The sequence below is a fragment of the Sus scrofa genome, chromosome 1, assembly GCF_000003025.6.
Source record: "Sus scrofa isolate TJ Tabasco breed Duroc chromosome 1, Sscrofa11.1, whole genome shotgun sequence".
NCBI classification, from domain to species: domain Eukaryota; kingdom Metazoa; phylum Chordata; class Mammalia; order Artiodactyla; family Suidae; genus Sus; species Sus scrofa.
Genome location: NC_010443.5, coordinates 15271070 through 15294726, shown reverse-complemented (window position 1 = coordinate 15294726; position 23657 = coordinate 15271070). Strand labels below are relative to the sequence as shown.

General features: G+C 44.8%; 1 protein-coding gene across 1 annotated transcript in view; it reads left to right on the top strand.

The window, feature by feature from the left end:
* MTHFD1L (methylenetetrahydrofolate dehydrogenase (NADP+ dependent) 1-like) overlaps window positions 1-23657 on the top strand; it is a 189337-nt gene that overhangs the window by 35539 nt on the left and 130141 nt on the right. Inside the window, 5 exon segments of the mRNA XM_021086779.1 lie at window positions 1154-1265; window positions 8146-8234; window positions 9969-10066; window positions 12641-12814; window positions 22892-23028. Of these exon segments, the coding sequence (XP_020942438.1) occupies window positions 1154-1265; window positions 8146-8234; window positions 9969-10066; window positions 12641-12814; window positions 22892-23028 (610 nt within the window).

Here is a 23657-nt window from a genome sequence, read left to right as displayed (position 1 = left end):
TTTAACATGTTCTGTTTTTGCCCCTGTCGAGCATGGAAATGTAGCAAAATGGCCTTTCTTATCTGCTGATCACTTGCAACAGGCGTTACACGTTCACCTTTCTCTTTTACGCTGACAGAGTGTCTGCAGCGGTAAAGGGAGAAATAATTTTCTTATCAAATGTTTAAAATCCTCTTTCCCTAAGAACATAGCTCCCCCGCAATATAACTTTACCTGTAAGTCTCACTGTCTTTTCAACTCTATCTATAGAGAACCTACATGATGTTCATTAATGCACTAGATTGCTGGTAATATTGGCTGTAAACATCTTTTTTTTTTTTTTTTTTTTTTTTTGGTCTTTTGTCTTTTTAGGGCCGCACCTGTGGCATACAGAAGTTCCCAGGCTAGGAGTTGAATCGGAGCTGTAGCCACCGGCCTGTGCCACCGCCACAGCAATGCAGGATCCGAGCCGCATCTGCAACCTGTCCCACAGCTCACGGCAATGCCAGATCCTTAACCCATGGAACAAGGCCAGGGATTGAACCTGCGTCCTCATGGATGCGAGTCAGATTCATTAACCGCTGGACCACAATGGGAACTCCTTTCGTTTTTCTTAAAAGAAAAAACTGGACAAGCGATTAACCAGGGCCTCAAGGAAAACGATATTCTTTCTCAAGCTCTTGGAGCTCCTTCCATGGATCTAGTAAACATTCCAGATGGGTCTGATTTGGATGGTGCACTGGTACAGGCCAGAAGGGCTCCTGCACGTGTGAGAGCTGCAAGTGGCTTCATGCTGCAAGTGGCTTCATGCTGCAAGTGGCTTCATGCTGAGGCCCGCACAGCCTCCTCCCTCCGCGGCGGTTCCCTTGGCCCTGGCCTCCCCCTTGGTGTGGCTGTTGGGGTAAAAATGTGCAAATGACAGCCCTACACCCAGTACGTATGCTGAAGTGACTAAGCCTCCTCTCTTCTAGGACGGGATCATCACGTTCGGCTTGTATTAAATCCGAGCTCCTTCAGTAAATCAGTAACGTGGTTCTGTCCATGCCATCTGTGCGGAACTGAACTCTGGAACTCTGGTTGTCATCTGTTACATGGTGGCGTTTGACACTGGTCCTTCGTCATGTCTTTATGCTGCAGTTTAAAAGGTGTGTGATGTTTTTCTTTGTCTGTCCAGCTTCACGAGGCTGATGTTGTGATCTTCGGCTCACCCAAGCCAGAAGAGGTTCCGCTGTCCTGGATCCAGCAAGGAACTGCTGTTCTCAACTGTTCCCATGACTTTCTGTCAGGTAAATGGCTTCAAATTGGGTGCCAGGCCACTGAGAACAATAGGTCAAATTGGAGTTCCCTTTGGGTGCAGCAGGTTAGGATCCGACGCTGGTTTGGGCCACAGCTGTGACATGGGTTCAGTTCCTGACCCAGGAACTTTGACATGCTTCAGGTGCAGCCAAAAGCAAAAATAGGGGAAGAGTGTGATGAGAAAGATTGCCTTATTCAGAAGAGACCTGTTTCCTGAAATGGGCGCTGTCAACATACGTACACAGGATAGGAAATTTAGAATGTCCATGTACCTGCCTTTTGGGTTACCTGATAGCGGAACTATATTGTCAACAAAGAGAAGCCAAGATGCCAACTGCAGTAGTGGCTGCCTCCCCCGCCCCCACCCGGTCACCCCCCCTGTTGGCCTCTAGCATCAGCAGTTAGGTCGATTGTGACCCAAAGTAGGTAATTGGTACATGTGTGTGGTGCACTAGAAATACTCGTGTTCACAGTCTTTAAAAAAACCCAGCAGAATCCTTTCTTGTAAAGAAATCTTAGCCGAACCTCAACATGTGAAAGCAGATGAAAACACAGCTGCCGGAGGATGGGAATGGGTACCAGTCCTCCCGCATCTCTGCTTTCGCTTTGCGGTGACCCCACAAGCACACCCTTGAAGCCCCAAAGGTGCTTCAGAACAGTGTGAAAGTCTCCATTAGAAGAGACGAGGGCTGGAGTTCCCATCGAGGCTCAGGGGAAGTGAAGCTGACTTGCATCCATGAGGACGCAGGTTTGATCCCTGGCCTTGCACCGTGGATTAAGGATCCAGCGTTGTCGTGAGCTGTGGTGTAGGTTGAAGATGCAGCTCGGATCTGGCATTGCTGTGGTGTAGGCCAGTGGCTACAGCCCAATTGGACCCCTAGTCTGGGAACCTCCATATTTTGGGGGTGCAGCCCTAAAAAGACAAAAAAAGAACAGAGAAGGTCTTAGGATGGTTGCAGGTATTTGACAGTATTTGCCAAGGGATCCAGGAATGCCCTGGACCGCATCAGGTCACCCTCAGGGTAGCCAAAGCTGTGCCAGTGCCAGGGAACCTTTGGTCACACCCTTTTCTCCATCATAGAAAGACACTCAGGCCAAGAGAGCTTTGGACCACTCCCAGCCCACTCCCTCAAGTCCCTGACAGGTGTATGCAAGAGACAGTGGCTGAGGGAAGCAGAGAACCTTTCTTCCTCGTTACCTGTGACCTCCAGACCTCAGAATGGGGGGCAAGGGACTGTGAGGAGCTGGCCCAGGGGACAGTTTTTTCTCCCAAAGCTGGTCTGAATGTGGGCCAAAAGGAGTCACTGCCTTTCTTGGTGCCACACTGGAGGTCTAGACCTTGACACTTAGGCAGTCCCAGAACGCAGAGTGAAATAGAGAATAATTATCAAAGACAAAATAAATACAGCTTCTGCTCCAGTCACCTTGACATAACCATTTTCCATTTTCCATTAAAAAAGCATTAGGCTTAATTATATTGCAATGTAATAGAAAAAAGACAATGATGTACTAAACGCATTATTGAAATTCATATAATTATTTCTTCCAAAAGAGAAATAAATACACCTTCCTCTCTAGGAAATGCAGCTTCTCTCAGAATGAACCAATCAGATTAAAAAACCCATGTCGCTGAAGGGTGCAGGGTGCTCTGAGTGTGATTTGAAGGGCAGGTGCTCAGGAATTTCCCAGCATGCCCATGTACTCTGCTCGCAGATGAGCACACAGATGAGTAAAGCAATTAGCGGTACAATGTAATATGAATGTGGGATTAATGGCTTTTTTCAGTAGATAGAACACCTGTACTAAAGTATTTTGAAATATATGCAGTTTCTGGTTATTATTTTATTTTATTTTATTTTACTTTATTTTATTTTATTGTTTTTTTGCCTTTTCTAGGGCCGCACCCCAGGCATATGGAGGTTCCAGGCTAGGGGTCTCATTGGAGCTATAGCCACCAGCCTACGCCAGAGCCACAGCAACTCGGGATCCGAGCCGCATCTGCGACCCACACCACAGCTCACGGCAACGCCAGATCCTCAACCCACTGAGCGAGGCCAAGGATCAAACCCGAAACCCCATGGTTCCTAGTTGGATTCGTTAACCACTGGGCCATGATGGGAACTCCCTGGATATGCTTTTTTTTTTTTCCTGAAAAAGAAACAGTGCCTAGCCCATAAATGTTGGACATGCACTGTAGTTTTTTCTCCTTTGTTCAGAATCCTAGTTGGATTAGGAAAGTCACTTATGACTTTATTATTATTTTTATAATGAGTGCTTCCTTGCTATGAGGCTAACTTGCCATTTTTTATTACAGTTTATATGTTTAGGACAATTTTGGCACAGTCCTCCCTGGAGATAGAGAGGTTCCTTCATGCTCTTTCAGAATCTCCCTGAGACCTACTGATTGTATAAAGCTTGACGTATGTTTTATTAGTGAAATGGGGCTGTATTTTTAATAAGTTTCTTTTTAGCATCTTTGTTTTTATAAAGGTATTTTTCAAATGTTATATTTCAAGGTAATGATTCTTTGAAGGGGAAAAAAGAAATAAGACCAAGCAGTAATGTTTTGATTTAATGATTCTGTAGGTAGACTGATTGCAGTTATTTATTCATTCATTCATTCATTTATTTATTTATTTTGCTTTTTTAGGGACACACCCGCAGCATATGGACATTCCCAGGCTAGGGGTGGAATCGGAGCTGTAGTCTCTGGCCTCCACCACAGCCACAGCAACACTGGATCCCTGACCCCCTGAGCGAGGTCAGGGATCGAACCTGTGTCCTCATGGATACTGGTTGGGCTCGTTACTGCTGAGCCACAACGGGAACTTCCACAGTTTATTTTTTATTTATCTGGCTCAGTAGTAGTAGTGTTATTGTTATTGATTTTTGAATGCCCAGTACCGAGAACAGTTACCAGACACTTAGGAAGGGCTCAGGAAGTACTGACTGTTGAATGAGTGAATGCACGTGGACTCAGAATTGCACATGGATTTGTTACAGTTTGAAATTAGTTGCAGATATAGAGGCATTTCCTTAAACTTGTCTCCCACTTGAAAACCGGGCTGGAGTTCCTTTTGTGGCTCAGCGGAAATGTATCTAACTAGCATCCATGACGACGCAGGTTCGATCCCTGGCCTCGCTCAGTAGGTTAAGGATCTGGAGTTGCCGTGAACCGTGGTGTAGGTCACAGACACAGCTCGGATCTGGTGTTACTATGGCAGCTACAGCTCCAATTGGACCCCTAGCCTGGAACTTCCATATGCCCGGGTATGGCCCTAAAAAAAAAAAAAAAAAAAAAAAAAAGGCAAAACAGGACTGACAGGGCAAAGGCCAAGATGGAAAATGCCCTGCTGTTTAAATGGATGAACATTTTCCAGTCGGTGCTATTTATAATAGCATTATGTTTCACAATAGTCCCAAGTTTTAATTTTAGCAATTTTGATTAGTATGAAAATTTAATCTATGAGTAAATTGGAGAAGGGCTTTTCCCCCTTCTCTTTCCTATATAATTTTCCACTTTAAACAAATGAGGACTTTTTCAAGCATTATTAAAAGGACAGTTGCTTTTATTTAAACTGAAGAGGGAAAGAATTTTTAATATACTTATGCCTGGGTGAAGGCAGGGCTTTATAATGACATTTTCATATTCATCTTAATGGTACAGCATCCCCGCTCCCTCCCCTTGTAAAAATAGATGGGATATGGTGATTTATGATGAGGTAATTCTGTAGAGGCACTTTATTGAATACTTCATCCCCAGAGAGATTTTCCTGATGGCTGATAGCCCAGAAGCCGTGCTCGGAAAACAATTACACCTAACTTGTTGGATCTGCGGCATGATTCTAATGTTTAGATTGAAAACAGGGAACATGGCAGTGTTCCGTTTCCTAGCTATACGAATAATTTCATTTTCAAACAGTTATTTCAAGGGAAGGACATGGGCTGTGGTTTTTGTAAGGCTCTGCTTGCTAAAGGGCAGAATTCCTTTTAAGCACAAACCATTTTGTACCCTGATAAGTAAGACATATTTTCTGACATACCAAATGGGACAAAGGAGAAAACTGGTCTTATCTTATATCTTGGGCCCGGAGAACAGCAACGTTATGGGTCAGAGCAGTTCACAGCATTTTTTTTTTTTTTTTTTTTTTTTTTTTTTTTTTTTTTCTTTTTTGGCCACCTCGCAGCCTGTAGAGTTCCCAAGATGGGATCAGATCCAAGCCACGGCAGCACCAGATCTTTTAACCCTCTGTCCTGGGCCAGGGATCAAACCTGTGTCCTGGCAGTGCCGTGACACCACTGATCCTGTTGCGCCACAGTGGGAACTCCCATAGCATCATTGTAAGCAAATGTAATTCTATAGTGTGAAGTCGGGAAGAATCCCAGGCTGCATTCCAGTGCTCATGTTAATCAAAGTCGCTAGGATTCCCAGGGTGGATGCCTATCAGAATAGGGCTGTTCTGATTTCCAGGAAGAGTCTTATAACACATTAGCCTAAAATGTCCTTATTGTGATAAGTTTGGCTATTAGAAGAAAAATTATAAATGAAAGGCTGTCTTCTAGAGTCACTGCCCTGTCCCTGGAGGAAGGAGCCCTAAGTTAATGGGGAATGTTGAGTGGAAAGTGAAAAGACCCATTTGGTTTGGGGTGGGAGCCCTGCTGGACTCCCAGACTGAGTGTGGACGGTCCTCTAGGTGGGCCCTGTGGAGTGGTGGTAATGATTTCCTTTTTTGATTGTCCTTAGCCATGACATTTATTAAAAATATATTCCTGATTCACTGCGTTACCGTCTTAATTGCTTCAATTTCTCCAGATTCGGAACTTCCAATTCCGTTTTTAAGATTGCATGGATTCCTCCTCCAAAAGCAATGCAGTGCTTATGATAGAAAATTTTTGAAATAGAAGAATAGAATAGAAGAAAGTAAGAACCTCCCGATCCAGTCAATGTGAGATACCCATCTTAGAGTTTTTCCATAAGAAAAATTAACACCTAATGTTTTTTGGCCCCTCCCACAGCATGTGGAAATTCCTGGGCCAGGAATGCTTGAACCTGCCCCTCAGCAGTGACCCAAGCCTCCACAGTGATAATGCCAGATCCTTAACCCACTGAGCCACAAGGGAACTCCAAAATATGCTTAATTTTATTGGATGGAATACAATAGAAGGAAAAGAAAATAATATACTAAAAGCATTACTGAAATTCAGATAAATTTCTTCAAAAAGATAATATTGGTTTCTACAAAATTCTTCTAAAGTTTGTTTTGTGTGTGTGTGTGTGTTTTTGCCTTTTCTAGGGCCGCTTCCTGTGGCACATGGAGGTTCCCAGGCTAGGGGTCTAATCGGAGCTCTAGCCACCGGCCTATGCCAGAGCCACAGCAACACAGGATCCAAGCCACGTCTGCAACCTACACCACAGCTCATGGCAACGCTGGATCCTTAACCCACTGAGCAAGGCCACGGATGGAACCTCATGGTTCCTAGTTGGATTCGTTAACCACTGCACCACGATGGGAACTCCTACTAAAGTTTAAAATAATATGTGTGCGCCTTTTCTATTATGTTCTAGTTTATGCAAGGCAGTGGCTGAGATGGTGGGATAACTTATTCCCTGTGTAATTCTGTGGGTGAAACAGCCTTCATTCACATGGGAATTTGTGATTGTGTTCCTGGAACATGCATTTATAAGCTGATACCATCTACTAGAAGGTAGCTTTTCATATTTTTCCATCACTTAAAGATAGAGGGACGAATGAGGGAAGCCTGTTTCGCTTCCCTATTGGTCAGATGCCTAGTGGTTCAAACAGAACAAAACAAATCACCCTCATTCTCTAGACTCTTGGCTTTTGCCTAAATATGATTTATGAAACTGAAGCATTGCTAATCTTGAACAAATACCCGAGGGGTATGATTTTCAAACACTCTTAATACCTTCGACAATAGAGCATCACCAAACACTTACTCTTAAGTGTTTCTTGCTCTTTCTTGCAAAGGACTGTCAGCAAAATGGATAATTTAAAAGTAGAGTGGTCCAAAAAAGAGCGAAATAGTTTCTTATTTCAAAAAAGTCACCATTAGCCACGTTTCTTTTCTCTAAGGGAAGGATGTAGGTGAAAGCATTTTACATGCGTGTTTACTTTTCATAAGCTTCCTAAGTGCCAACCTAAATCGAATTCTTATAAATGCCCCTGTTTTGAAATCCAGATCATTCTCAAAATTAATTATTAAAATATAATTTCTTGGTTTTGATGGAAAATTCATTCTATCACTTTGATGACAGGGATTTTAAAAATTATCTAAGAAAGCCTGATCTTTCGAACAACACTTAACAGGTGCTTTAGGCCTTCCCTTTACTTTTTTTTTTGGCTGTGCCTGCAAAAATTCCCAGGCCAGGGATTGACCCCGAGATCTGAGCCACAGCAGTGACAACGCTGGATCCTTAACCCGCTACACCACAGGGGAACTCCATTCCTCCCTTTTTTCTTTGTATTCATGTGTGAAATTGCTTTTATTTTATATGTACTGTTTAAACATACTCACGAGATGCCAGCCACTTAACATACCATTTCGTGTTCAGTTCTCACAAACCGCCACAAGGTTGGACAATGTTAATTAAGAGGCCCAAAGTCACACCTGCCAGTGAGGGGCAAGACTTATTCCCATCCAGCCCTAAATCCTGTGGCCCAATCAAGAGCCCCAAAGCTGTGCCAGGACTTACCTGGTGACCTACCTGTAGCTGTGCGTTGACATCCTAACTTTCTTAGTTGAAAATGAGAACACCATTCAGTGTTTGGGGTTTTTACAAGGAGCAGTTGGTTAGAAATGACATTATGCTGAACGTCTTTTTTTTTTTGTTCCTCAAATCTTTCCCAGGGAAGCTGGGGTGCAGTTCTCCGGGCATCCATGGTCATAGTCTCATTGCAGAAGACGTGAGTCTCCTTGCTGCAGCTCTGCGGATTCAGGTTTGTCTGAAACAGAACTTTTTGTTTGTTTTTTTTGTCTTTTTGCCTTTTCTTGAGCTGCTCCCGTGGCATATGGACAGTCCCAGGCTAGGGGTCTAATCAGAGCCCCTGCTGCTGGCCTATGCCAGAGCCACAGCAACACGATCTGAGCCGCGTCTGTGACCAGGGATCGAACCCTCAACCTTATGGTTTCTAGTCGGATTCGTTAACCACTGTGCCTTGATGGGAATGCCAGTCTGACGCAGAATTTTGGAGTTTGGAGTTTGATGAAGTCCCAGGATGTCATGTAATTCTCACAACAGTCCTGTAGTGTTATTCCCATTTTATGGATGGGAAAATGGAAACTTGGGAAAATTAAATTTGATTACATGGCAAGTGCAGGGCAGAGACCCAAATCAGGTCTGCTATTTAATCATCTATGGCTGTGTAGTCAGTTCCCCCCCCCCAGATTTGGCAGCTTAACACAACATCTTATCAGAGATAATAAATGGGTCTGAGATTTGGCAGCAGCTTAGCCAGACAGGTTTGGCTGAAATCAGGATGTCGGTTGGGGCTGTAGCCATCTGAAGGCTTAACTGGGGCCGGAGGAGCCACATCCAGGATGGCTCTTGGCATGTGGTGTTTAATTCCTCAGTGGCTCTTGGCAGGATGCCTTAGTTCCTCATCAGGTGGGTTTCTCGGTGGGGCTGCTCACCTTGGGGCACCTGACTTCCCCAGAATGAGGGATTAGAGGAGAGAGCAAGGAGGAAGCTACCGTAGGTTTTAGGGCCTCGTCTCCAGAGTCCCACGCATCACGGCTTCTTTTCTGCCGCTTTGCTGGAAGTGAGCCGCCCAGTCTAGTTCAGTATCCAGAAGAAGGGAGTTGGCTTACCTCTTGAAGACAGGAATATTACAGGAGCTATGGACAGCTTGTCAACCACCACCGTCTATGTGACCTAAAGCCCCAGATCCCCAGCTCTCTGCTGCATAAGCTGTGCCTTCTCAAGCTTATGGTGATGGAGCCGCCAGCAGAGGCACTCAGTAGCAGTAGAGAAACCTGAGCCTCTAATTCCTGCCACAGTAGAATTAAGCAGAAGCAGGTTTTAGTACACTTCTTTTTTTTTTTCCTTTCTTTCTTTTTTGGCCATACCCACGGTATGTGGAAGTTCCCAGGCCAGGAGTTGAACCAGCACCACAGCTATAGCAATACAGGATCCTTAACCCACTGCACCACAAAGGAACTTTTCCCCTTCTTCCTCCCTCCCTTTCTTGCCTCCCTCCCTCCCTCGACTCCCTCCCTCCCTTCTTTCTTTTTAGGGCCTCACCCCCAGCATATGGAAGTTCCCAGGCTAGGGGTCGAATTGGAGCTATAACTGCAGGCCTACACAGCCACAGCAACACCGGATCCTTAACCCACTGAGCAAGGCCAGGGATCGAACCCGCATCCTCATGGTTCCCAGTAGGATCCATTAACCACTGAGCCACAATGGAAACTCTCTGAATCTGTGTGCTTGATGCCTTTAGTCAATACAAACTATTTTAATAGTGTTTATCTCTCACATTTTCTTAAGGAAAACGTGCATATTTCATTTTGTGTGAATGAAATTATTCCTGCTGTTCATTTGGATTACTGTGCAACTTTGACTCCTTTTCATGACATACTATCCCTGAGCCATAGTTTCATAGTTTAGATACAGATGCATAAACCATCAGGTTTCACTTTTCTCCCGTGCTTTCCTTTCCACCCACTTGAAGAACATGGTTGGAAGCGGAAGGAGATGGCTCCGCGAGCAGCAGTACCGCAGGTGGAAACTTCACTGCTTGAAACTTCAGCCTCTGTCCCCCGTTCCAAGGTACCTGGGTGATGTGTTCATACTGATGTGAGCTCACGCAAGGGCCTTCAATAGCCAAAGTCATTTCTTGGGTGGGAGCACGACTCCCATGTGGTACGGCTTCAATGGTGGATACTTTTCTCTCATCAAATTGCGGTACTGTTTCTCCTATCGTTCAGTTCCTCTGAGATTAATAATGAACCTGTTCCTCATATTCTATCGATTCTAAAATGTAGCGGGTTTTGGGGTTTTGATTTGCTTTTGGGGGGTTTTTGACTTGAAAACCAGGGTGCACCTTCCTAGCGATAATGTATCATCTACGCAATGGCAGTATTTCTTCTTAAAATGATAGTTATCTTAGATTTGACAAAATACGGTAAAACAATATTTGAAATCTGTTTGTCAGTGTTAGGAAAGCCCAACGCACAGGTCAGCCTGGCCTTAAGGGCCTTGTAGGTTTCTCCTCTGGGGGGTAAATAAATGACCAGCCACCGTGGGAACGGAGCTCAGCTTTCCTGAGAGCCCCGTGGTATCTGCTCTCTGATGGGACCGTGCGTGAGAGTCCAGATGGAGAGGTGCTTTGGCGTGGTCGTTAATGAAGTGTAAGCTGCATATTCTCTCTGTACAAATTCGGAAGTGCAAGCGGCAGGACCTAGTCCCAGCATGTGATTTGAGAACAGTTCGTTAGATCAGATCCCGGAGCCAGCCAAATGCCTTTTCCAGCCTCATACTGAATCCCCCACGGCCGCCCCTCCTGCAAGTGAATTGGCCCGAGCCAGTTCCTGCAGGGTCTGCAGAAGGCCAGGGCTCGCTCAGGTGATTCTGTCTGCCAGCAGGAAATACACAGAGTGATGGGGAGAACACCTCCAGGAATTGACTCGCTTTTCCACTTCATAACAAGTTGGTTTTCAGCCTTGACCTGTGTGTGTTTGGGCCAGAGCCGAACGCCGTGGTTCGGTTACCCCTCACGCAGACTAAACGTTTTAGTCATCTTCAGAGTTCATTAATACATAAATTCCAAGGAATGTGTTTTGTAACATCATTCCTGTAGTTGTGCAATGCTATTTCATAGATAAAATAATTCTTGAAGTTTCTTCTGACCTTCATTTTTAAAAATAAATGAGTAAATTCTGCTTACACAGAGCTGAAAAAAATACTCAGTTGGACGATGCCAAATTGTGTACCAAGGTCTTTGTACAAATCAAAATAAATTCCACTTGGGGGAAAAACCCTTCCATTGCTTAACCAAATTTGACTTCTCAAGCCACAGGGGAGAGAAAGGCAGGCTGAGTCGCTTATAAATCACTCCAAAAATCAAAATGATGTCACCATCCCTTTTCAGCTAGGGAAGAGAAAATCTTGGAGATTCTCCAAGTGTAGGTTCTTCAATTTAGGAGCTTATGGGAGGAGAGACACAGAGAGGGGAAAAAAAGGTATAGCGAGGAAGGCAAAGTGAAAGTGGGAGCATGGACAGCGAAGGGGGGACAGAGACTCAGAAAGCAAGATGCAGGTGGGCCTGGGGAAGGGGTTACCTGGCTGCACGCTCAGGGCTCTGACCGCCTCCGAGCTCCCCACTCTAGTGCGCTTTAGAGAAGTCCCACTCTAGTGGCAGTAGAGTGACTCTTGTTACCTCTTGCATCAAGGGTCACGGAGGAGAACCTAGCATATAGGAAGACTGAGAGTAGATTGTAGCAGCAGGAAAAAAAAAAAAAAAATAGAGCAGGGAGCCTCCTGCCCGTGGAGACCCCTGTGCTCCAAAATGAGGGTTCCAGGAAACTGCCCTATTATCAGATATCAGCCCTCAAGACCAAGTCTTTGATGGATGGGCCGAACCCCCAGTCAGAGAAGCAGCTGAGCTCAGTAGCCCCCAAAGGCCCTGAGAAGCTCTGCACCTGCTGATGTTCACCTCCTGTAAGACGAGCAGCAGGGTGCACCACTTGCCAGAAAAAATCGAATAGCTCAGTTGTTTGCCCAGCGACACTCTGGGGTTCCTAAAATTTCCTGTGTCTGAAGTGGAGCCTTGGGCACCAGCTCCATTTACCGACAGTTATGTAATGAAGGAAATACTTTGAAATATGATTTTGGACTTGAGCGAGGGAAGAGCGATGGAAAGGATGGACACAGATAAAACAAAAAGAACATTTCCACATTTTCGAATTGCCAAGAGACACATGTGGCTAGTCCAGTCAGAAAGCATTATGCAATAGCCCATCTCTCTATCCCTGCTTAGCGAATCCAGCGATGACCTGTAGGAAAGTGTTGTGTTTGTTCTATCATGGAGTTATCTTGGGGTGGCGGTCGGGCACAGTGATGCCTACCGTCACCTCTCCTACGGCACAGGTGTGTCCTTGTACCTGGACAGAATTCTGAGGACCTGTAGGAGTTTTGAAGAGCTGCTTCTCTATCGCAAGCAACGTATCATTTTTCTCATGCACTTTAATTGTTAGCAGTTGTGCTTAATCCTACTTTGGGGGAAAAAAAGGACCACAAAGCCATTTGATTTCATCGTTGGCATGGCCTAGGGCTGTTTTCCACTCTAGCAGCGACCACCTAAGCCGAGCCGACTCTCATACCTCTTATGTTTTCCCCACCCAGTGATATTGAGATTTCAAGAGCACAGACTCCAAAAGCCGTGGATGTCCTTGCCAAGGAGATAGGATTGCTTGAGGATGAAATTGAAATCTACGGCAGAAGCAAAGCCAAAGTACGTCTGTCCCTGCTGGAGAGGTTAAAGGATCAAGCAGATGGAAAATACGTCTTAGTTGCTGGGTAAGACTACTTTTAAAGTCAATTTTGCTAAGAAGACATGTTTATAGAACTCTCTTTCCTATTTACATCTGTCGCCACACCCCTCGTATCCATCCTCTTCTCCAAGTTGGCATCACCTTGTCCCTTTCAGTTGACATTCCTTCATCTGACATGAGGTGGGTTTTTATTTTCAGGGCAAAACAGATGAGTCTCCTCCACAGAGTCAAGTGTAACGAGTTCCTAACCTTGCACTTGGGCTTTTTGTTTTTTATATTGTGTTTTGATCAACCTGGTTCCACCTTGGATGTTTGTTTTTGTTTTTCATGATAAAAATCAAATTAAGACTGGAGTTCCCATCGTGGCTCAGAGGTTAACAAATCCGACTAGGAACCATGAGGTTGCGGGTTTGATCCCTCACCTCGCTCGGTGGGTTAAGGATCAGATCCGGCATTGCTGTGAGCTGTGGTATAGGTCGCAGATGCGGCTTGGATCCCTTGTTGCTGTGGCTGTGGTGTAGGCCGGCAGCTCCTATTCGACCCCTAGCCTGGGAAACCTCCACATGCCACGGGAGTGGCCCTAGAAAAGGCAAAAAGACAAAAAAAAAAAAAAAAAAAATCAAATTAAGACTTAAAAGTGAAATATTTTGAGCTGAGCATGGACTTTTTTGGTGTTCTCCTTAAAATAACATTGAGAAATGAACAGATAATTGGGTGAAACTTAGGCTTTTTGATGACTCTTCTTAATATTTATGAATTTTCATGACAAAAACTCATTTCGTTCTTGCCTTTTAGAATTGATGTTGGGCATTCACAGTTGTATTGCTCCTTTTATAAAAGGCATGGTTTTTGTAAAAAGGAGTGTTTGCTTTGCTCTGCCTCTTTTTAAAAAAGAAATATAGTCACCAGCTGAAAAAAAGATAGAAAGCTAGGGATTTCAAATATTTATTTAATGTGATCTGGGGGCACAGCAGGAGACCATATAAATTCCTTTGTCTTGAAGTGTCATTGCATTGACTTACTAGTGATATACGGGCCAAGGCTTGGGGCACAAAACCCTATTTGTAAATAGGCAGAGACATTTTTCTTTAACTGGACTTGGCTCATAGTTAACCTCATTTTTACAAGGCTAGTTATTCATGTAAGTGCCTTATTTCTTTTTCTGGTTATAAAAATCTAGCCTCCTTGGAAAACTATTCCAAAAAATACAGAACCGATAAACAAAGCATAAACGACTGTTAACATTGAGACTATCTGGATATCGTGTGTCATAAATGAGATCACCTTACACATGCTGTTCTGTAAGCAACTTGATTCTTAGCAATATGTTGGATAACTGGCTCCATGTGAGTCAGGATCGAGCTGTGTTGTCATTTTGCATGACTACGTAATGTTCCTCGGCTCACATCCCAGATTCGTCCCATGTGCTGGGGGGTGGAGCTGGGGGTGGGTGCGGTGGTCAACAGGCCTAGGATGAGGGTGGATTCCCATCTGACACGTCTTTCCAGTGCTGAGAAGCATGGTGTGGCTCAGCCATTGATAGTTGAGCTTGCTTCTGATTTTTCAAGTGTGTTGAGGTAGAAAAGGTTTGAAGATATCGTGAAGCTGTCCCACGATTTATTCATCCGATTCTGCATTGATGGGCTCTTAAATTGTTTCCTCATTTTGGTCACTATGAACAGCACTGAAATTAACAACTGTAGGCATGCGTGTCAGTGCATTTATCCAAAGATCTCCTTAGGAAAAATCCTTAGAGGTGAATTCAATTTTTCTTTCCTACAAATGAAGGGAAAACTACAAAGCCAGATAGCATCCATAATATCACCTCTTTATTTTTATTATCTCCTCTCTCTCCTCTCCCTCTCTTCCTCCATCTCTTCTTTCTCCATCTCCTGTTACCATTTTCTAAGAGGAATGGGCAGGAGTTCCCATCTTGGCTCAGTGGTTAATGAATCTGACTAGGAACCATGAGGTTGTGGGTTCGATCCCTGGCCTCACTCAGTGGGTTAAGGATCTGGCGTTGCCCTGATCTGTGGTGTAGGTCATAGATGCGGCTCGGATCCCGAGTTGCTGTGGCTCTGGTGTAGACTGGTCGCTACAGCTCTGATTAGACCCCCAGCGTGGGAACCTCCATATGCCGAAGGTGCAACCCCAGAAAGACCAAAAAAAAAAAAAAAAGGAATGGGCAGCTCGAGTGTTTGGTGACCATATGTTGAAGGAATTCGTACCTTGATGCAGCACCTCGGTTGCCTGTGGCTTGAATCTCCCCCAAACTTCCAGACTCCTGACAGCTGGATTCCCAGTCCTCCTGGGATCCTTTTCAACCTGGGAACCCAACCCTGATCTCCCCAAAACGGAGCTGCAGGAAACCTCTTCACTGAGGGAGAGTCTGGCCCCATCGGGGCAGATCTGGGAGAGGAGCTGGCTGACGTGTGGAACTGGCTACTTGTGTGGACTCCTGGATCCCAAAAGCTTGGAGCAAACATCTAGTCAGTGTTGCTTTTCTGGAAGTGCGCTTGACACAAGTCTGTTTACAGTGAATAAATGAACTCTTGGACATGAGGAACTTAAAAAGCAAATTTAGCATCTTATCCACAGATGTGCCTCCCTTCTGCCAGGTTTTCCTTGAGCTTGCTAGTGAGTTGGCTGGTTTTCTCCCCTCCTTGAGGATAGGCAGACTGAGGAATCCTTGGGAGGGAGTGCTCTCAGGTTACCAAGGACAAACCACGCAGGGATGTTCCTATGGAGTGGCTGGGATTTACTGTTTTGAGCTTATCAGTTTGGGAAATGAAAGCACAAATCTAGACATGGCCCAGCCCTTCTCGGGAATGCAGAATTGACACTTCTAAAACAAAACCTCTGATCATATTTATATCAGACTCCTAACCTGAATGTTGCTGTCCAGGGCTGGCCTCTAGCCACGTGCTGGAAAGTGACCACCAGCACGGCTGCCCAGGATTGCCAGCCCACTAGAACTTCATTCTACACTGTCCCTTTTTTTTAGGGCCACACCTGTGGCATATGGAGGTTCCCAGGCTAGGGGTCGAATCAGAGCTATAGCCACCAGCCTACATCACAGCCACAGCACCGTCAGAGCTGAGCCACGTCTTCGCCATACACCACAGCTCACAGCAACACTGGGTCCTTAACCCACTGAGTGAGGCCGGGGATCGAACCGGCATCCTCAGGGATACTAGTCAGATTCGTTTCCGCTGAGCCACAACAGGAACTCCTACACTGTCCCTTTGTATGTGGAACTGAGCTGAAGGGATTGGGTTGCCATGGTGTACATAGAAGTGAGAATTAAACCTGAATTCTCAAATACAGATTGAACCCCAAGAGATCAACAGTTCTTTTTCTGAGATTGTGGTGTAAGTTCCCTTACAGAACGAAGCCCTCTGAAGAAACAAATATCAAATTGTGTCTTTTCAACTGCTTTGGAAAAATAAGCTGTGGGGGATTTTGAGATATATGTGCATCTGTTGCTGAGCTTGAAGGTTTTTAGAAAAGATAAAACCACGCTGTATTCTGAGAGGAACCAACTCCCCTCACCAACACAACAAGAGATTTTTTTTAAAATATTTTTTGATAGGTGGATGTTTGAGATCAGTGTAAAACCGCAAGGCAGTATCCTGATTGGAGTTCCCGTTGTGGCTCAGTGGTTAACGAGTCCGACTAAGAACCGTGAGGTTGAGGGTTCAATCCCTGGCCTCGCTCAGTGGATTAAGGATCCAGCGTTGCTGTGAGCTGTGGTGTAGGTCATAGACGCGCTTGGATTCCGCCTTGTTGTGGCTCTGGTGTGGGCTGGTGGCTACAGCTCTGATTAGACCCCTAGCCTGGGAATTCCATGTGCCGCAGGAACAGCCCTAGAAAAAGCAAAAAGACAAAAAAAAAAAAAAAAACAAAACCCCGCAAGGCAGTCATTTTATGTTTACTTTTTGTCTTTTTAGGGCCACACCCGCAGCATGTGGAGGTTCCCAGGCTAGGGATCGAATCAGAGCTGTAGACACCGGCCTACACCACAGCCACAGCCACGCGGGATCCGAGCCATGTCTTCAACCTACACCGCACACAGCTCAAGGCAGCTCAGGTCCTTAACCCACTGAGCGAGGCCAGGGATTGAACCTGCATCCTCATGAATACTGGTCGGGTTCGTTAACCCGAGCTGAGCCATGGTGGGAACTCCAACAGTCATTTTACTTATAATCTAAAATGAAAACTTCATTTGAAATAAAATCATCTTTGGTCTTGCTCACGTTAATTATAGAAAAGTGATGTTATCAAGCCATTTGCAGCTTCTTTAGAAAAATTATTTACTCCATGAAGTGGAGAACTTTCTTACCTTTTTCAGGAACGTTTTTAAATTCTGAAAATGATATTGGCTCAATGGATAAAAATGTAGCACAAAGAAAAGTAAAAAGACTGAGAAAATGGGAGTTCCCGTCGTGGCTCAGTGGTAACGAATCCTACTAGTATCCATGAGGCCATGGGGGTTTGATTTGTGGCCTTGCTCACGTGGCTTGAGGATCTGGCCTAGCCGTGGCTGGAAGCTACATCTCCGATTTAACCCCTAGCCTGGGAACTTCTATATGCTACAGGTGCAGCCCAAAAAAGCCCCTTCCCTCCAAAAAGGAGAAACCGAATGTTTCATTACTAAGAACTCTAAAAAAATTGTCTATTTCCTTCCAGAACTTTATCCCTGCATCTGTCCTTTTTACACATTGAAATTATTACAATAAATACCATTTTGGGTCCTGCTTTTATCCCGAAATACTATAACCTAAGTCTTCTCTCATGCTTTAGAAGAATTCAGATACCCAAGTGATTTTTCAGTAAACCTAAATAACAATATATTTGTTATTGAGCATTGGAATTTATGTGTGTGTGTGTGTGTATATATATATATATATATATATATATATAATTTAAATATATCACCAGGGGCATCACAATATTAAATGATGGGATTTAAAAATATTATCCTGTTAATAACCCCATTGCAGAACAGACTAATTCATTTTCAAAAGCTGTCCTTCCAGCATTAGAATTTCTTAGTCCGTCAGAATCATCTGTATTTCATCAGCTCCACTTTGCTTGGTATTTACACCTACACATCACTTTATTTGCTCTGCCTGACAAAATGAAAAGTATTGGGAATTGCTCAGGGAAATATGCCAAAAGAATCTTAGGGGCTCTTGAGTTTTGCATATTTTCCCAGTTATACTAATGAAAAGGAATTTGTTTGAGAACTTGACGCGGAGTGCAGCTGCAGGCCACTGCGAGCGTATGCAGGATGGGTCTCCCCCAGCCCGGCCCTGATTTCCACGCACAGGTTTTGAGAATATTGTTAATCAGCTATAATTAAAAAATTAAAAAGAATAACAGGGAGTTCCCATGGTGGCGCAGCGGAAACAATCTGACTCGCACCCATGAGGATGAAGGTTCGATCCCTGGCCTCGCTCAGTGGGTCCAGGATCCGGCGTTGCCGTGAGCTGTGGTGTAGGTCACAGACGCGGCTCGGATCCTGTGTTGCTGTGGCTCTGGCGTAGGCCAGCAGCTACAGCTCCGATTCGACCCCTAGCCTGGGAACCTCCATGTGCCAAAGGTTAGGACCTAAAAAGACAAAAAAGAAAAAAAAAGGGGGGGGGATAACAAAAAACAAAAGATTTTAGAGCTATTTTAAAAAAGAGAGAATTCTCTGAGTCACTTGGACTAGCAGTTTAAAAAAAAAAAAGCCCAAATGTAAAGTCTGTGAATAGACTGAAGGTCACATTAAAGAAAAATTAACTATTCACATCACTATTTTTCCTTCTGTGGAGTGCCAAATATTTTATTTTTACTTATTTATTTATTTTTTGCCTTTTCTAGGGCCGCTCCCGCAGCAAATGGAGGTTCCCAGGCTAGGGGTCTAATTGGAGCTGTGGCTCTACCCCAGAGCCACAGCAACACGGGATCCAAGCCTCGTGTGCAACCTACACCACAGCTCACGGCAACGCCGGATCGTTAACCCACTGAGCAAGGCCAGGGATCGAACCCGCAACCTCATGGTTCCTAGTCGGATTCGTTAACCACTGCGCCACAACGGGAACTCCCTATTTTTATTTATTTTTTAAATATTTCAAATTATCTTGATCCGTGAAAAAGAAACTTTTATTGATGTTTCTAAGATTTTGATTTTCAGCTTCGAGTAGCTGTTTAAATATCTTGTGAATTTTTCTTCCATTTGCATTCCTTGCAGGACAGAACAAAGGCATTTTGAAGCTGGCAGGGCCTTTGAACTGTTTGCCTCAAAGTGTGATGGAGAACACAACCAAGTCCACTGTGGTTATTCATTTTTGTCGTTAGGTTTAAAAAGGTTTTAAAAAGCTTCCTAAATCCTGCAGGTGCCTGGGATAAGTGATATATATTCATATGGTTTATGAAGCAAAGAGGCTTAGAGGTCACGGTTAGACCCATGGCGAGTGGCAATAGTACTGTCCAACAGGATTCTAGATTTTGAAAATGAATCCCAGTTTTGTGGCTTCTCTTTGCATAAGCAGTCTCTCTGACCTTTGAGTCAGTGGTAAGCTTCTTTTAGTGCATGTGCAAATTGGCACAGTATTTGAATACATTTTTACTGTAGTTGATAATAAATAATGTTTGTCTCAGAAAAGGTGTCATTCCTTTTCCTGACATTTTATGCTCCTCTGGGCAAGGACAGGTGACAGAAATACAGTGGGAAAAGCCCTTCGCTTGGAGTAATAATGGCTTCTGAAAAGTTAGATAATAAGCATGAAATGAGTGCTGTGGAAAATCGGAGGGAACAGATAAATCTGCTGGGAGAAGATGAGGAAGATAATGAACCAAAACCATAGTTTCAGCTCCATAAACTCCAAGTTCTTTTTCTACAGAAAACAAAATCAGATTAGCATGGTACTTATCCAGAGTTTCCATTGTGGCGCAGTATAAGCAAACCCAACTAGTATCCATGAGGACATGGGGTTCGATCCCTGGCCTCGATCAGTGGGTTAAGGATCCAGTGTTGCCGTGGGCTGTGGTGTATGTCGCAGACACGGCTCAGATCCCGCATTGCTGTGGCTGTGGTGTAGGCTGACAGCTACAGCTCCATTTCGACCCCTAGCCTGGAAACTTCCATATGTCACTGGTGCGACCCTAAAAAAAAAGAAAAAAAATGATGGTGCTTATCCCTTCCTAAGGCAACTGGATACTTTGGAATCTGAGCTAAGGATACTGGGACAACAATTACATCAAATTTCGATGCCAAATGTAGGAATGAGATGAAATAAAACTTCTCATTGTAGCTCTCCTTTGATTGCTCGCAATAAATACTTCCTGCTTTCTGATTTTCCTGAAGTGTATTCGTTGGCCGAACGCTCAGCAGTGCTGTGTTTCTAATTAAGAGTTGGATGCTTAGCTGAAGTTTTCAGGAGGTCATCTCTGGGCGTGTCTGCTTTTGGCTGTCTCTCGCAGCGATGCAAGGGTATCCTTGGGGATGAAAATGCAATCCTTCATGTGACACATTGAAGCGAAGCCTCCGTTCCTTTGCAAGCAGTGCCGGGCAGTACATCCTCAGTCTCCCCGACGCTGGACCTGCATCTTCCTTGCCGAAGATTGCGATGCCTGCGGCTTTTAGTTGGAGGTGTGCTTCACCGAGCAGAGTTCTGATGGCCACTCCAGCTTCTACACACCCCCCTCCTCGCCCCCCAGTGACCTTGTTACCAAATCCAGCGACCTTAATACTGCTCTGTCTTAGTTTCCTTTTTTTTTTTTTTTTTTTTTTTTTTGTCTTTTTAGGGCCTCATCCACGGTATATGAAAGTTCCTGGGCCAGGGGTCAAATCAGACCTGTAACCGCAGGCCTACGTACGCCACAGCCACAGCAAGGCAGGATCCTTAACCCACGGAGCAAGGCCAGGGATCAAACCCACATCCTCAGGGATACCAGTCCGGTTCGTTACTGCTGAGCCATGACGGGAACGCCTGTCTTAGTTTCGTTTTGCTCTCTACTTTCAACTCTTCCCTAAGAGACACTGTTCCTAACCATTCTGTCCTTGTCCCTTTTTGTCCTCTGCTCAAGCTCACTGTCTGATCTCCCCCGTTCCCACCCTTGAAAGGACTCATCAGTATCGTTAACAGTTCCCATCCACGGAAATCATCTAGTGACGTCAGAGGACTTGGCCTGGGTTGGAGTTCCAGCTCTACTACTTCCTGTGGGGCCTGGGGCAAGTTTCTTAAAACCCCTGCATCTCAGGGTCCTCGTCTCTCAAATGCTGATGAAAGTTAAGCCACTAAATATGGAGCACAGAACCTAGCATATGAACTACCCCAAACCCACGCTCGCTTTTACCTGGCCTGGGCTTATTCTTTTGTCGGTGTCAGCTTAGCTGTTACTTCCTCCAGGACGCCTTCCCTGATGCCCCAAGTCTAATTAGATCATCCTTCCACGTGCTCTCATAATGCAGTCCAATTGCCTCGTTTCCCCTCTCCGTGTTTCTCCTGTTCATTGTCACTCCGATTTCTCTCTGCACAGCTCCCATCAGCCATAAGCTCTGGGCGGTCAGCAGTGGAGTCCAGCATGGCTCTCATTGTGGTCCCATGCTCTAGTTGCCTGGGCATGGTGGGACTTCATACATCTTTGCTGAAAGAATGATTGATTGTATTGCTCTGGGGGTCTGATAGTTTGTGGTCCCATGGCTGGGTTTTGTAGATCAGAAAACTCTGTCGTCAGTTTTATTGTGGTTGAGTATCCTAGACAATCTGGCTCACACCATCTAACTCATCAAAGGGCAAATCATAAGCCAAATAAGTTTTTAAAACTTGTAGCAATGGTTAGATTACGCTAAGGAGCAATTTCCTGGGTTCTTTCTTGGGAATGTGATGCATACCTGTCTCATTACTCAATACTATGATGTTTTGTGTCTGTGTTTTGAATCTGATGCTTTGTTGTGTGGGTGTGTGGTCAGCCAAGGCCCTAGAACAGCATCTCCTCAGTGCTCTTAGGACCTGAGGACTTTCCAAGTATTTGAGGAGCTGTTGCATGGGAACAAGCCGCACAAACTCCATTCCTGGTCTGTCTTGACATGGCCTTTAAGGTCTCAGGGAAGAGGCTTGTTTGACAGAGTTGTACTTGATTCGTGGCTGAAGCTTCAAATGGAAAATATGAGATCTTTGTTTTGCTTGTTTGTGTATGTCTTTGTGTTGTGTATGCATGGCATTGCCAAAATACATTCATAAAAGAACTCTAATTAATTGACCTAAAGGAAATTCAGCACTTACATTCTCAAAATACCTAAAGTAAATTAATTTTTGGTTCATGTGAACTACAAAACGTTGAGTATTCGATATTCATTATTAGCTGTTAATATTAAAGTTTGTTGATCTAATGTAGACATGTCTTTAGAGTCATCACCATTAAGTATGTTACCTTATTGTATTATATTACCTTATTGTATTATAATACCTTATTGTAGGAGGCTACAGAAATGCATTTATCTCCTTTTTAGGACAAAGAACTTGTCTAACTGTACAATTTATCAGGGAACGAATGGGCCATTCTGGAGGTGACGAGCCTCTAACACGGCTTGTCTTCCGACATGGTGGGACAAGCCACGGATGCTGATACTAGAAGGAGACGGATAAATGGGGAAGTTAGGGTCCCTTCTAATTGAGAGTCTGGCCATGCCTTGCCACACATGCACCCTTGACTTAGGCCTGGTGCCCACATAATGCCCCCAGTAAACCGCCCCAGAAGAGCAAATGCCAAATTATCCATCAGCAAAAAATGACATCGGCTGAATTATTTAAATCGTTTTGACGGATGAGTTGATGCTCTTTGTGGAAGTTGATAATATGATTGGCACTCCTGCTGGCTTCACTTTGCTTTCCTGGGTCTCTTGGTAAAGAGGTGGTTTACTGTAGCATAAGCATAGTCTGTGTGATGTGAGTAGACGATGAAGGCCCAAGAAAATGGAATGATTCAGTGCATTTTGGAGTGGCCTGGTCTCAACCAGTCTCTTCCAGTTTGGTTCTTGTACCAGAGATTGATTTTGCATAGGTTGTCTGGGAAATACTATTAAACTTACCTTTTTTCCCTCCCAAATCAGGATCACACCCACCCCTCTCGGAGAAGGGAAAAGTACAGTTACCATCGGGCTTGTGCAGGCGATGACTGCCCACCTCAACGTCAACTCCTTTGCCTGTCTGAGGCAGCCGTCTCAAGGACCGACTTTCGGAGTTAAAGGTAGTTGATTTAGCAATAGTTTCGTTTGCAGAGCAAAATTTAGGGAGGAGAAAAGTAATTTAGGAACTCCCATTGTGGCTCAGTGGGTTAAGAACACGACATAGCATCAGGACGCAGGTTCAGGCCCTGGCCTCAGTGGGTTAAGGATCTGGTGCTGCCATGAGCTGCGGCGCAGGTCGCAGATGCGGCTCAGATGTGGCTGCAGTGCAGGCCTGCAGCTGCAGCTCCGCTTTGACCCCTTGCCTGGGAACTTCCATAATATGCCTCAGGTGCGGCCCTAAAAAGAAAAAAAGAAAGAAAAGTTTTTAAAAGAGCCTCATCGACAAAAGCGGAGTTAAACCTTATCAGGGGAACTGGTACATTGCATCCCCAGCCCCGCCCTGCACACTCAGGAGGTGGTGGTTTTTCCGAGCTAAGCCTCCCACGAGGGAGCTGCGGGAGCCCCTCTCAGGAAGCCATTGCCTTGGTTCCCTTCAGTGGCCGGGCTCTTGCTCAGGAGTCCAGCCTGGAGCAGCAGCTTTCCTTTTAATCAGTGTCTTCTTTGCTGAGCGGTTGGGAAACTCTGCCCTTCCTAGTGGGGTTTTGTCCTCCCAGCCAAGGTAAAAACGTCTTTCCATGCAAACACTTAG